At 49.8% G+C, this 13,026-nt stretch overlaps 1 protein-coding gene across 5 annotated transcripts in view; it reads right to left on the minus strand.

The window, feature by feature from the left end:
• The window catches only part of SLC27A1 (solute carrier family 27 member 1), a 34,827-nt gene that overhangs the window by 20,863 nt on the left and 938 nt on the right, over positions 1-13,026 (minus strand). For 2 of the 5 annotated variants that reach the window (XM_045081895.1, XM_045081903.1), the window contains one exon: positions 11,794-11,961. In XM_045081895.1, the coding sequence (XP_044937830.1) occupies positions 11,794-11,960 (167 nt within the window). In that variant the 5' untranslated portion in view covers position 11,961. Of the gene's footprint in view, positions 1-11,793; positions 11,962-12,090; positions 12,533-12,740; positions 12,759-13,026 lie in introns of those variants that run through there. The other 3 variants (XM_045081890.1, XM_045081901.1, XM_045081897.1) reach the window with 3 other exon arrangements.

Here is a 13,026-nt window from a genome sequence, read left to right on the forward strand (position 1 = left end):
CCAGGCACCCCAGCAATGGTAGTCTTAATAATAAGTTTCCTAAAAAGGAAACAAACAGACTGATGTGATCGAGCATAACCAAGGAAGACATTATCCATGGGAATGGGGGAGGCCACGTTGAGGAAGCAACATCTGCACTGCACTGTAGAGGATAGGAAGGAGGCAGCAGTCGATAAAGCTCAGGGGGAAAGCATTCCAGGCAGACAGTACCCTGAGTGCAGAGGCCTGGAGGCAGGAAGGAGATTGGCACGTTTCAAAGACAGCCAAGGTCAGTGGGATAGAGAGGAGTGATTAAAACAGAGAGTGGGGGACGCCTGGATGGCTCAGTTGGTTGAGCAGCTGCCTTCGGCTCAGGTCATGATCCCAGCGTCCTGGGATCGAGTCCCAGGCTCCGCAGGGAGCCTGCTTCTTCCTCTGACTCTGCCTTCCACTCTGTCTGCCTGTGCTTGCTCTCTCGCTTGCTCTCTCTCTGACAAATAAGTAAATAAAATCTTTAAAAAAAAAAAAAAAGAAGAAGAAAACAGAGAGTGGGAAGAGACTGCACAGGGATGGGACTCTCTCCATGGCTCTGGATCGGTCCACTAATTAGAAGATCGGTCTCGGCCTGTTAAAGTCACATGGGGGAAATGATAGCATTATTCATTTGTAGCTTTCAATAAGCAGAAGATGGAAAGAACCCAATGTCCTGCAGTAGGGGAGGGGTCCAATGAGCAGTGGTTGGTCCTTACAATGGAAGGCTGTGCAACCATTATGAGAATGGGGCCCCAACACAGGTAGATGAGGAAGGAGCCACAAGTGAGAAAAGGCATGGGTGATTTCATGCAAAGCTGGCAGATCAAATACCCAGACCCTGACTGATCACTGTGTTTCCCTGCCACCCTGCCCCCACCAAAATAGCCAGGAAAGGGATTTTTTTTTTTTTAGTGTGAACACAAAGACTAGGAAAATGGGAATGGAGACCAAATCTCCCCACTTCTGGAAGCTGGGGAGCAGGGATGACAGGTGGGGGTCCCTGGAAGTGGGAGAAAGCTGAATCCCAGGCTCCAGTGTAGAATGGGTAGAAATGTGTCTAGGAAGCAACCTTCTATATAAAATCAGGAAGTCACAGGGATGTAACGTACAACATGGTGACCATAGTTCGTAATATAGATCTTCCTCCGGGCGCCTGAGTGGCTCAGTCAGTTAAGTGTCTGCCTTTGGCTCAGGTCATGATCCCAGGGTCCTGGGATCGAGCCCCATGTTAGGCTCCAGGTTCAATGCAGAGTCGGCCTCTCCCTCTGCTTGTGATCCCTGCTTGTGATCTCTCTCTCTCAAATAAATAAATAAAATCTTAAAAAAAAAAAAAAGAAAAACACAGATCTTCCTCGACTTACAGTAGTGTTACATCCCAATAAACCCATCATAAGTTGAAAATACCCTAAGTTGAAAATGCAGTTAATACATCTAACCGAACAAACATCACAGCTTAGCCTGGCCTATCTTAAATGTGCTCAAAACACTACATCTCGGGGCGCCTGGGTGGCTCAGTGGTTTGGGCTGCTGCCTTCGGCTTGGGTCATGATCTCAGGGTCCTGGGATCGAGCCCCGCATCGGGCTCCCTGCTCCGCAGGAAGCCTGCTTCCCTCTCTCTCTCTCTCTGCCTGCCTCTCTGCCTCCTTGTAATCTCTGTCTGTCAAATAAATAAATAAAATCTTTAAAAAAAAAAAAAAACTACATCTCCCCACAGCTAGGCAAAATAATCTAACACAAAGCCAATTTAATTAAGTGTTGAGGGTGCCTGGGTGGCTCAGTGGTTTAAATTAAGTGTTGAATATCTCACATAAGCTATTGAATACTGTACTAAAGTGAAAAATAGAATGCTTGGGTGGGCCGCTTACCCCCGATCGTATGGCTGACTGGGAGCTGAGGTTTACCACCCAGCATCACGAGAGAGTCTCACCGACTACCGACGGCCTGTCGGTAGTCTGGGAAAAGATCCAAAATCAAAATTCAAAGTACAGTTTCTAATGAATGCGTATCACTTTCACGTCACTGTAGAGTGGACAAATTGTAAGTCAACCACTGAAAGCCAGGGACTGTCTGTACTTTAGTCCATATTGGAAAGTTGCTAAGAGGTGCACCTGGGTGGCTCAGATGGTTAAGCATCTGCCTTCAGCTTGGTCATGATCCTGGGGTCCTGAGATTGAGGCCCACATGAGACTCCCTGCTCTGTGGGGAGGCTGCCTCTCTCTCTCCCTCTGCCTGCTGCTCCCCCTGCTTGTGTGTGCTCTCTCTCTGTCAAATAAACAAATAAAATCTTTTTAAAAAATGAAGTTTATAGGGGTGCCTGGATGGCTCAGTGGGTTAAGCCTCTGCCTTCAGCTCAGGTCGTGATCTCAGAGTCCTGGGATGAGCCCCACATCGGGCTCTCTCCTTGGCGGGGGGCCTGCTTCCCTCTCTTTCTCTGCCTGCTTCTCTGCCTACTTGTGATCTCTGTCTGTCAAATAAATAAAATCTTAAAAAAAAAAAAGAAGTTTATAAAAAATTAAAAATAAAATCTATTACTTTAAACAAATAATGATCACAATAAGAAATTCCAAATGTGAGGGCATAAGTCAAACATGAATAGAAAGGTTAGAAGGTATATTTGAAGAAATATCACAGAAAGTAGGATAATAAGATAGAGATGGAAAAGAAAAAAGAAAACGAAAATTAGAGAACCAGCCAAGACGGTCCAACATTACATTTATTCAATGAATAGTCATCAGGGGCGCCTGGGTGGCTCAGTGGGTAGAAACTTCTGCTTTCGGCTTGGGTCGTGGTCCCGGGGTCCTGGATGGAGCCCCACATCGGGATCTCTGCTCCGTGGAGAGCCTGCTTCCTCCCCTCTCTCCCTGCCTGCCTCTCTTGCCTACTTGTAACCTCTGTCTGTCAAATAAATAAATAAAATCTTAAAAAAAAAAAGTAGTTATCAAACCAAATGCTGTTCCAGATACTGAATAACAGGAGTTCCAAGAAGAGTAAAGGAAATAAACATAAGTAAATCATCAGTATCATTCAAGAAAACTTCATGGAACTGAAACCAACCAAAAGATCATACAAAGAATAGAAAGAGGGGTGCCTGGGTGGCTCAGTGGGTTAAGCCTCTGCCTTCGGCTCAGGTCATGATCATTGGATCCTGGGGTAGAGCCCCACATCGGGCTCTCTGCTCAGCAGGGAGCCTGCTTCCCCCCGCCCCCCGCCTCTCTGCCTGCTTCTCTGTCAAATAAATAAATAAAATATTTTTTAAAAAAATTTTTTTAAAATATTTTTAAAAATAAATAAATAAAATCTTTTTTTAAAATATCTTTTTTATAAAATCTTTTTTAAAAAGTCTTTTAGCCCACCATCTTGAAAAGATCCCACACACTTCCAGAAAGGGAAAAAAAAAAAAAAAATCAGAAATTGGGAGGGTTTCTGACTTCTCAACAATAATGTGAAAAGAAATGTCTTCATTTTTGAAGGAAAATAATTTCCAACCTAGAAGTCTATCCCCAGACCATCAGTCAAGTGTGATGGTAGAAATTAAAATCTTTTCATATGTGAAGGGTCTCAAAAAATTAACTTCTCAGGGTGCCTGGGTGGCTCAGTGGGTTAAAGCCTCTGCCTTCTGCTCAGGTCATGATCCCATGGTCCTGGGATTAAGCCCCACATTGGGCACTCTGCTCAGCAGGGAGCCTACTTCCCCCTCTCTCTCTCTGTCTGCCTCTCTGTCTACTTGTGATTTCTGTCAAATAAATAAATAAAATATTTTTTTTAAAAATTAACCTCTCTCTGGGCGCCTGGGTGGCTCAGTGGGTTAAGCCGCTGCCTTCGGCTCAGGTCATGATCTCAGGGTCCTGGGATCGAGTCCCGCATCGGGCTCTCTGCTCAGCGGGGAGCCTGCTTCTCTCTCTCTCTCTTTCTCTCTCTACCTGCCTCTCCATCTACTTGTGAACTCTCTCTGTCAAATAAATAAAAATCTTTAAAGAAAAAAATAAATAAAAATAAAAAAAAAAAATAAAATAAAATAAAAATTAACCTCTCATCCATATTTCTCCAAAAGCTAATAAGGATGTGCTGCAACAGATCAAAGGAGTAAACCAAAGAAAAAAACCACCAGGGATCCAGGAAGCAGGGTATCCAACCCAAGACTTTTCAAGATGGTGGGCTAATTCCATTTTTTTTTTTAAAGATTTTATTTATTTATTTGAGAGAGAGACAGGGAGAGAGAGCATGAGCGAGGAGAAGGTCAGAGGAAGAAGCAGACTCCCCATGGAGCCGGGAGCCCGATGCGGGACTCGATCCCGGGACTCTGGGATCATGACCTGAGCCGAAGGCAGTCGGCCAACCAACTGAGCCACCCAGGCGTCCCAAATTCCATTTTTTTTTAAAAGATTTTATTTATTTATTTGACAGACAGAAATCACAAAGAGGCAGAGAGGCAGGCAGAGAGAGAGGGGGAAGCAGGCTCGCCACCGAGCAGAGAGGCCGAAGCAGGGCTCGATCCCAAGATCCTGAGATCATGACCAGAGCCGAAGGCAAAGGCCTAATCCACTGAGCCACCCAGGCGCCCACTAATTCCATTTATTTTTATTTTTTTTAAATTTATTTGCCAGAGAGAGAGAGAGAGCGCAAGCGAGTACACACAAGCAGGCAGAGAGGCAGGCAGAAGGCAGTGAGAGAAGCAGGTTCCCCACCGAGCAAGGAGCCCAATGTGGGACTTGATCCCAGGACCCCGCAATCATGACCAGAGCCGAAGGCAGCAGCTTAACCCACTGAGCCACCCAGGCGTACCCCCGCTAATTCCATTTTTTAAAAAAGATTTTATTTATTTATTTGACAGAGATCACAAGCAGGCAGATAAGTAATACCCATCCTCGGGATGGTGGCTAGGATTAAGCCTAGATGATGGCTATGCACCAGGTGCAGGAGGCAACGAGCCTAGCCTGGGCAATTTGAAGGCTAGAGAGAGACTTCTCCAAAAAAGGTGAAACTGGAAGCCCATCTTATGCTATAAAAGTCATGAGAGAAGAGAGAGACAACTGTTGTCTGGGCTTGGAGTAATGATAAATACCAATAAAACTAACAAATATAAAGGCAACCAATAACCTCAAAGAAAATACACAAAGGTTGTTAACAGAATAAAAAATGATCATAGTATACTAGACAGCTCGACTAAGTGAGAATACTATGACTGTTGAAACAATGTAGGGGTGCCTGGGTGGCTCAATCGTTAAGGGGCTGCCTTCGTCGACTCAGGTCATGATCCCAGGGTCCTGGGATCAAGCCCCGCATCGGGCTCCCTGCTCGGTGGGAAGCCTGCTTCTCCCTCTCCCACTCCCCCTGCTTGTGTTCCCTCCCTTGCTGTGTCTTTCTCTGTCAAGTAAATAAAATCTTAAAAAAAAAAAGAAAATATAAACACCAATTACTGACCTGACCAAATTATAATAATGGATAATAGACAAGTCTCATTATTGACAGATTTCTTCATTGCAAATCTGCCTGCTCACTAAAATTTATTTGTAAGCCCAAAATCAACATTCACATTACTTTCACAGCCATTCGAGGACACACACAGAGCAGCAAGTAAGTTGCATTGCCAATGTGAACATTCCCAGGTTAGGTCAAACAAGGCAACACTCAGCCTTCTTGTTTCTGCTCATGCTGTAAACAAGCATCCTTTTGGCAGTCTATTTAGCGCCACATTTTTTGCATTTTTGTCCTTTTTGCTGGTGATTTTGCTGTTTAAAAGGGCCTCCAGGCATAATGCTAAAGTGCTCTCTAGTGTTTCTAAGGGCAAGAAGGCTGGGATGTGCCTTACTTAGAAAGTTTTGTTCAGGTGTGAGTTATAATGCTGTTGGCCATAAGTTCACTGCTATTGAGTCAAGAAAAGACATTTCTTTTAAAAGACTATGGTGTGGGGATGGGGGTGCGGGGGCACCTGGGCGGCTCAGTCATTAAACATCCATCTTCAGCTCAGGTCATGATCCCAGGGTCCTGGGATCGAGCCCCACATCGGACTCCCTGCTCAGTGGGGAGCCTGTTTCTCCCTCTGCCCGCTGCTCCCTCTGCTTGTGCTCTCTCTCTGTCAAATAAATCAATAAAATCTTTTTTAACAAATAGATAAATAAAAAGACTATGGGGGTACCTGGCTGGCTCAGGCAGTAGAAAATGTAACTCTGAATCTTGGGATCATGAGTTCAAGCCTCACACCGGGCACAGAGCTTGTTTTGGAAAAAAAAAAAAAGGGGTGGGGGAATGTATATAAAATGAAGTGTCTTTATTTTTTTAAGAGATTTTATATATTTATTTGATAGACAGAAATCACAAGTAGGCAGAGAGGCAGGCAAAGAGGGGGTGGGGAAGCAGGCTCCTGGCTGAGCAGAGAGCCCAATGTGGAGGTTGATCCCAGGACCCTGAGATCATGACCTGAGCCCAAGGCAGAGGCTTAACCCACTGAGCCACCCAGGCACCCCACGAGGTGTCTCTAAATAGAACAAACATAAAACAAGGTTATGTATTGCTTGGTTGATAAAAATGCTGTGACCAAAGGTTTGCAGAACCCTAACCCTGTACTTGCCCTAGGAATGATGGTTCAGTATTTGTTAATCCAATGTTTGCAGTGACTTTATAAAACAAAATTACCACAGATAATGAGAATCAACTGTAATAATATTGGGGCAATGAAGGTATGGAAAAACACGTGTCTGTTGGGGAGCAGGGCGTACATGCATGTAGAGGGACAGGAAGAGCGTGAGGACAAGGGGATAAAGGGGTGCCACATCCCTGTCTTCCACGGAGGGAGACGACTGATGAAGTGTCCAAGTGAAAAAATGCAGATATCATCCCATAACCCATTTAGAGACACGGAGTAAAAGCCCAAAGGAGTCAGACAAGACCTAAGAGTCATTCCAGGTAGGGAAGGAAAAGTGTGGGTGTGGCCAAAGGGTGGGGCTCGCAGCTGCCCCTCGAAGTAGAAGGCTCAGAGGCTTTCATCTCAAAGCTCATGTGACTTTAATAAAATTTAAAAATTACAAGTAAAAATGGAAGGCAAGCACCAGGTGAGGAACAGGGCGGAGAACATGAGGGCATTTACAAGTGCCTACAGGCACAAAGAACAGGTGGGTCTGTGCAGATTTTTCTAACAGTATCTTGGGAAAGTGGCAGAAGATGCCTCTAAGGAAGGAAACTGCAGGGCTGGGGGCAGCAGAGAGGACAACATTCACTGTAAACCTCTCTCTAAAATTTGAATTTTGTGCCACGGGTTATATATTGACTATTACACAAAACAAGTAAACACAAAATATTAAAAGACGCGTGTCGGGACGCCTGGGTGGCTAAGTCGGTTAAGTGTCTGCCTTTGGCTCAGGTCATGATCCCGGGGTCCTCATTCCCCGTACCCATGTCCTTGCTCAACACGGGGTCTTCTCCCTCTGCCTCCCACTCCCCCTGCCTGTATGCGCGCGCGCGCTCTCTCTCTCTCTCTCTGACAAATAAATAGATAAAAACTTTAAAAATTGAAATAAAACAACATTTTTAAAAAATTAAATAAAAATAACAAAATAAAAAAAATAAAATAAAACAAAATTAAAAAAAACAAAGTAAACAACAACAACAAAAATAAAAAAAAAAAAAAAAAAAAAAATTCACCCACCTCCCTGGTCAGATCCTGATATCTCACCCATTCAACAGTGAACAGAGTAGCTAAGATGAGCAGCCTTAGCATTTATTGAGCACCTACCGTGTGCCAGGCACTGAGCTAACCTCATGGACACCCTCCAAAGTAGGGTCCTGAGATTTCCACGTGACAGGTGATGGGATGAGGTGGGTGCTCAGAGAGGTGAATTCACATGCATAAGGTCAGCCAGCAAGTCAAGACAGAATAGCCCAGAACCAGGCCCCAGCAGGGGGAGCCTGCTGCTCCTCCACAGGCTTGCCACAAAGCATTAATAAAGTATTCACCACGTACCATGAGGCAGGCCACGTGCCCATGTTGCATGCAGGTGTTCAACGCATGCTTCCTGAAGAGGCGGTACCACACAACGACTGTTTTTACAGAGGGAGGAAGTGAGACTCAGAGGGTACAACTCCTGGGGCCAGCAAGGGGCACAGCTGAGGTCCACAGCTAAACACGCTGGCTCTGGCCACCCAGCCCCCAACCATCCAACCCACACAGCCACCAAGGCCCCACCCCCAGCGCCCCCAACCAGCTCATGGCAGCCAGCACGAATGCATTTGAGTGCCTACTGGGTACCCAGCTCTCCTCTGAGAGTTTGCCATGAATAAACTTGACAGAGCACCCCAAGAACCCCAGGAGCTGGCACTACTTTTATAGCCATGGGGAAAGGACCACCAGCAAGACTGGGAACCAGAGCAGGCAGCTCCAGCCAAGGAGCACCCCCACAGCCCCCATCCATAGGTGACATTCCAGGCAACGGGCCCTGAGGCCGGAGCTAGTGATGATCAGGGTACACGAGCACTCAGGGCGAGGCCCAGCCCTTACCACCTGTCCCGTCCTGCCCTCGCCCCCATTTTCTCCGGAGCACGCCCACGTGGGCAGGCAGTGGACTCCAGTGCTCTTAGCTCTAGCCACTTGCCTGGGCTGCCCCACCTGGCAGCAGCCCAAGCCACCCCTACCCGGAGACAAAGAAGCCACTGTCCACCTCTGAGCCCTTCCTGAGAGCTCTTCTCACCCTTCTCTTCTTCCTAGTCCTTCTGCCCCCTCATGTTTTCACCCCGAGCCCCAGAGCACCAGAACAGACAGAAACCAACTCGATAAACGGGATCAGATTTCAGGCCGCAAATACGGGACATGGGATGAGGTGGGAGAAGATGCCCGGGTCTCAGTGCAGGCCCCCCACCACTCCCAGCACAGCACAGTAGCTAAGAACAGGGACCCCAGTGTCCTAAGTCCTCCTTGGCTGTGCATTCTAGGTCAATGACCTCATCTCTCTGTGCCTTGGTACACCAGCCTGTAAAGTGAGGTTAGTAGGCATTCCTTCTTTCTAGGACTATGATCCTAGTCCCTAGAGAGGGCTAAGCAAGCTGCATTAGTTAGCTATTGCTGTGTAACAAATCACCTCCACAATTACCAGCTGGAAATATTTCTTATCTCCCAGTTTCTGAGGGTCAGGAAGCCAGGAGGGGCTTAGCTGGGTGGTTCTGGCTCCAGGTGTCTTGTGAGGCTGCAATCAATGTGCTGGCTGGGGCTGGAGTCCTCTCAAGGTTTCACTGGGACAGAATCCACTTCCAAGATCACTCACATGGGCTGCCTCGCATCAGGGCAGCCAGCTTTTCCTAGAGGGAGCGATCCGAGAGAGTACTGGTGATGGAAGCCACATTCTATTACTAATCTTGGGTATAGTATCCTAGTACTTTTGCTGTATTCTATTCATGGCAAGCAAATCACTAGATCCAGCCCACACTCAAAGCATGGGGGGGGGGGGGAATCATATGAAAGTGAAGACCAGGTGGTTGGGTCATCTTTGAGGCAGTCTCCTACAGAAAAGTGTGTCAAGCCCAAGGTCAGGGAGTTGTAGTCGGCCCAGCTCTTACTCCATCCCTGGGGGAACACAGCCAGGCACAGATACTCAGGATCAGTGAGGCACAGCTGGGGCCTGGACAAGCCCACGGTAGCCAGGGAAGGGCTGCCAGCTGCCATATGCGACCCTATGTGGAAACCAGTTCATCCAAGGTGGCATGAAGACCCCACACAGCTTCCCTTGTGCCCCCACAGGGCCCCCAGCCTGGCTGGGAGAAAGAGACTCAACAATTAAAAGGCAAGAAATCAGACACATAAGAGAATTACAAACGATGGGGCGCCTGAGTGGCTCGGTTAGTTAAGCAGCTGCCTTCGGCTCAGGTCCTCATCTCGAAGTCCTGGGATCGAGTCCCACACTGGGCTCCCTGCTTGGCGGGGAGTCTTCTCCTCCCTCTGCCTCTCCCCCTGCTCAAGCTCTCTCTCTCTCAGATAAATAAATAAAATCTTTTTTTTTGGAAAGCATTTAAATACAGATAATTACAAATGACAGATGCTACTAGTGGCACCAAGTCAAGCTTTGGAGCCATGCTGCCTAGGTTCTAATCCTGTCCCCACTACTTGCCCCCTGTGTGACTCTGGGCAAGGGACCAGCCTATGCTGTGCCTCAGTTTGCTCATCAGTTAGATGGGGACAAGAGAGTACCCACATCACAGGGTTGCTGGGAGGATTTAAAGAAGTCATGTTTAGCCTTGGCATGGAGGAAGCACTCTGCAAATGTTGGCCATTCTGCCAAAAAGCCAACAAGGTGGGAGGGCATACAGGGACACAGTGTCAGGAGAGGGCTCTTGGGGTGACATTCAAGCCACGGCGTGATGAAAAGGAAGAACAGAGAAAGAGTGACCCAGGCAGAGACAGCAGCAAGGACAAAGGCCCCAGGGCTGCACATGTTGAGGGCCAGCATGAAGGCCAGTGTAGCAACATCATAAAGCATCACCACGCAAAAGGAGGCTCGGCGTGTTCCAGGCAGAGGGGGAACATCCTGAGCCTGACAGGCACGCTGATGTGAGGGTCAGGTGAATCTATGAAGATGGGAGTGGCGAGTGGGCAGATCCTGGCGTAGGTCACAGAACCTAGTGTCCAGCTGGAGGTTGAGTCTTTCTCCTGCAGAGGATGGGGGTTGTGGAGGATGTGTCAATAGAGGGCACGGTCAAATCTGGTCAGAAAGACCAAAGGCAGAGGCAGGGGCCAGGGCATGGAGAGAAAAGGACGAGTTCTAGAAGGTTCGGAACCAGTCATTTGGCGGTGGGACTCTTCCCAACTCACCCCATCCCTGCTGCTCACAGGGATGTTTCTTTATCCTTACAATGGGTTAGTTAGTTTACCCCACCTCACCTGAGAGGATCAGTCCCGCAGACCCACAGCAGGTGCTCAGGCATTCCCATGTGGTGGTTGTTATTAAGATTCTTTCCAATGGGAACCCCCAGCAACACCTATTTCACCCCAGGAGGACCCCCAAAAGCTTCTTCAAGCATGCCCCTTGGAGACACCCCAGAGACCTTCTTCCAAGGAAACCCGCATAGGACACCAAAATCCCCTCGTGAGAGATCACGATCTCTAGAGATCCCCAAACAAGTCTTGGAATACGCAGCAACGTCTCCACAAACTCTGAACCCCTCAAATCCTGTACAGATCCCAAACTTTCAAAGAGCACCCCGGGACACAGAGAAACCGGTAAATGGCCCCCAGGAGACACACACCCTTCAGAAACCCTAAAAGTCTCTTATAGATGTCTCAAGAAGCCCCTTCATCCCTCACCCACCGAGAAAGCCCTAAAAAACTTCAAAGTGTCTTTGCATCCCCCAAAGACCACTGGGTCGCCACCGCGGGCCCCTAGAGACCTATGAGAATCCCTGAAGAACCCCTAGAAGCCTCTCACCGTTACCAAGTCCCCACAGAGACCCCCAAATAACAAAGCCTCCCAATCAGCCCCAGCTCTCTGGAACCACCAGCTGCCCAGAGATCTCCAAGTTATCGCCCAGCCCCCTGAGGTCTCCCAAACAGCCTTTAGAATCTTGAAACTTACTCTCTCCCTCCAGAGACCCTCTAGCTGTCCCCTCCAGTTCCCCTCAGAGACCCCCAATCCGTCATTCTTTCAGGTCCCGGCCCCGCCCTCATCTAAGCCTCGCCCGCCAGTCTCCAAAACCCCTCTCCCCAAGCCCTCAGAGCCCCCGACTCCGCCCCTGCAACACCCCCGCTCTGATCACCCCCCAAGACGCGCAGCTGGTCCGGGGCCAGGCCCCAACTGCACTCACAAGAGGTCCCGCCTTGCGGTCTTGCAGACGATGCGCAGGAAACGCCAGCCGCCACCGCCCACGTACACGCCGAGCGCGGCCGCTGCGCTCCAGGTCCACGGCAGCCCCAACAGCCACAGCAGCACGAGCGAGACCACGGAGGCCGAGCCTGCACCGGGAGCTTGCATCCTGGGGAGGCGGAGAGCTCTCAGGCCGCGGAAGGCTGGGGCCCCGCCCCCGGAATGAACTCCGCCCCCAGGCCCTGGCCCCGCCTCCTCAGGGAGCCCAGGCCACCCCCTTCGAGCCCCGCCCTCATGCCTGGAATTAGCCGGGTCCCGACAGACTCCGCCCCCGGATCAGGGCTCCGCTCCTTCCCATGCTGGGCACAGGCCTCCCTCCTCTTCTTAGCCCGGCTCTAGCCTCTTTGCCAATTCTTAGCACAGGCCACGCCCTCAGACGCAGCTCTTAGACTCCGCCAGTCACTGTCAAGACCTACCCCACGTCTTGACCTAGCGGCTGGGCTCTGAACCCAAGCTCCAGGCTCACGACTTGGCCCCAAACATGGGCTCCACCTCGTCCCTACCACAGACACAGGCCCTTCCCAGGCACTTGATCAGCCTTCCTCCATTGCCGTGATCTAGCGCCGTCCTCGGTTACAGGATCCACCCCAGTTCCCACAGGTCCGGGGCTTTCCTCCAAGACCCGTTTCTATCTCTACTCCGCCATTCATTGGGCCCCGTCCCCAGATTGGCCTCTGGTCCCGCCCACAATCCACGCCCCGCCCACTCCCAATTAGGGCCCCCCCCCCGGCCCGCCCCTAACCCAGGCCCAGGTTCCATCCCCGGCCACTGGCCCCGCCCTCGGGCTTTGGCCCAATCGACACCCTCTGGACCTCCCTCTGGCCCACCTAGAGCCCTAGGCCCCTCCCCATCTGCCAACCTAGGCCCGCCCCAAGGCTATCTTCCGACCTGTCCTGATACGAGCTCCGCAGCCGCTCAGCCAAAGCCCGCCTCTTTCGGGAGGCCACGACCATAGAGAGGGGCCCCAGGCCAGAGAGACGACGGCCAACGAGACCGGAGCCTAGAACGGCCCAGAAAGGGCGACCGCTGTCTTGGAGACACCCAAACGGCTCCCCCACTCCTGCCCCCGAGCGGCATTTAGAAAACACGTGCTCCCGCACCCTAGGGGCGTGGCTCAGGGCTGAGCACTGAATGGCAAACGGATTCCTAGCCGGGGGGACCAGAAAGTCTCGGA

The sequence above is a fragment of the Mustela putorius genome, unplaced genomic scaffold (assembly GCF_011764305.1).
Source record: "Mustela putorius furo isolate JIRA1106 unplaced genomic scaffold, ASM1176430v1.1 tig00000095_pilon_pilon_pilon, whole genome shotgun sequence".
Taxonomy (NCBI): Eukaryota; Metazoa; Chordata; class Mammalia; order Carnivora; family Mustelidae; genus Mustela; species Mustela putorius.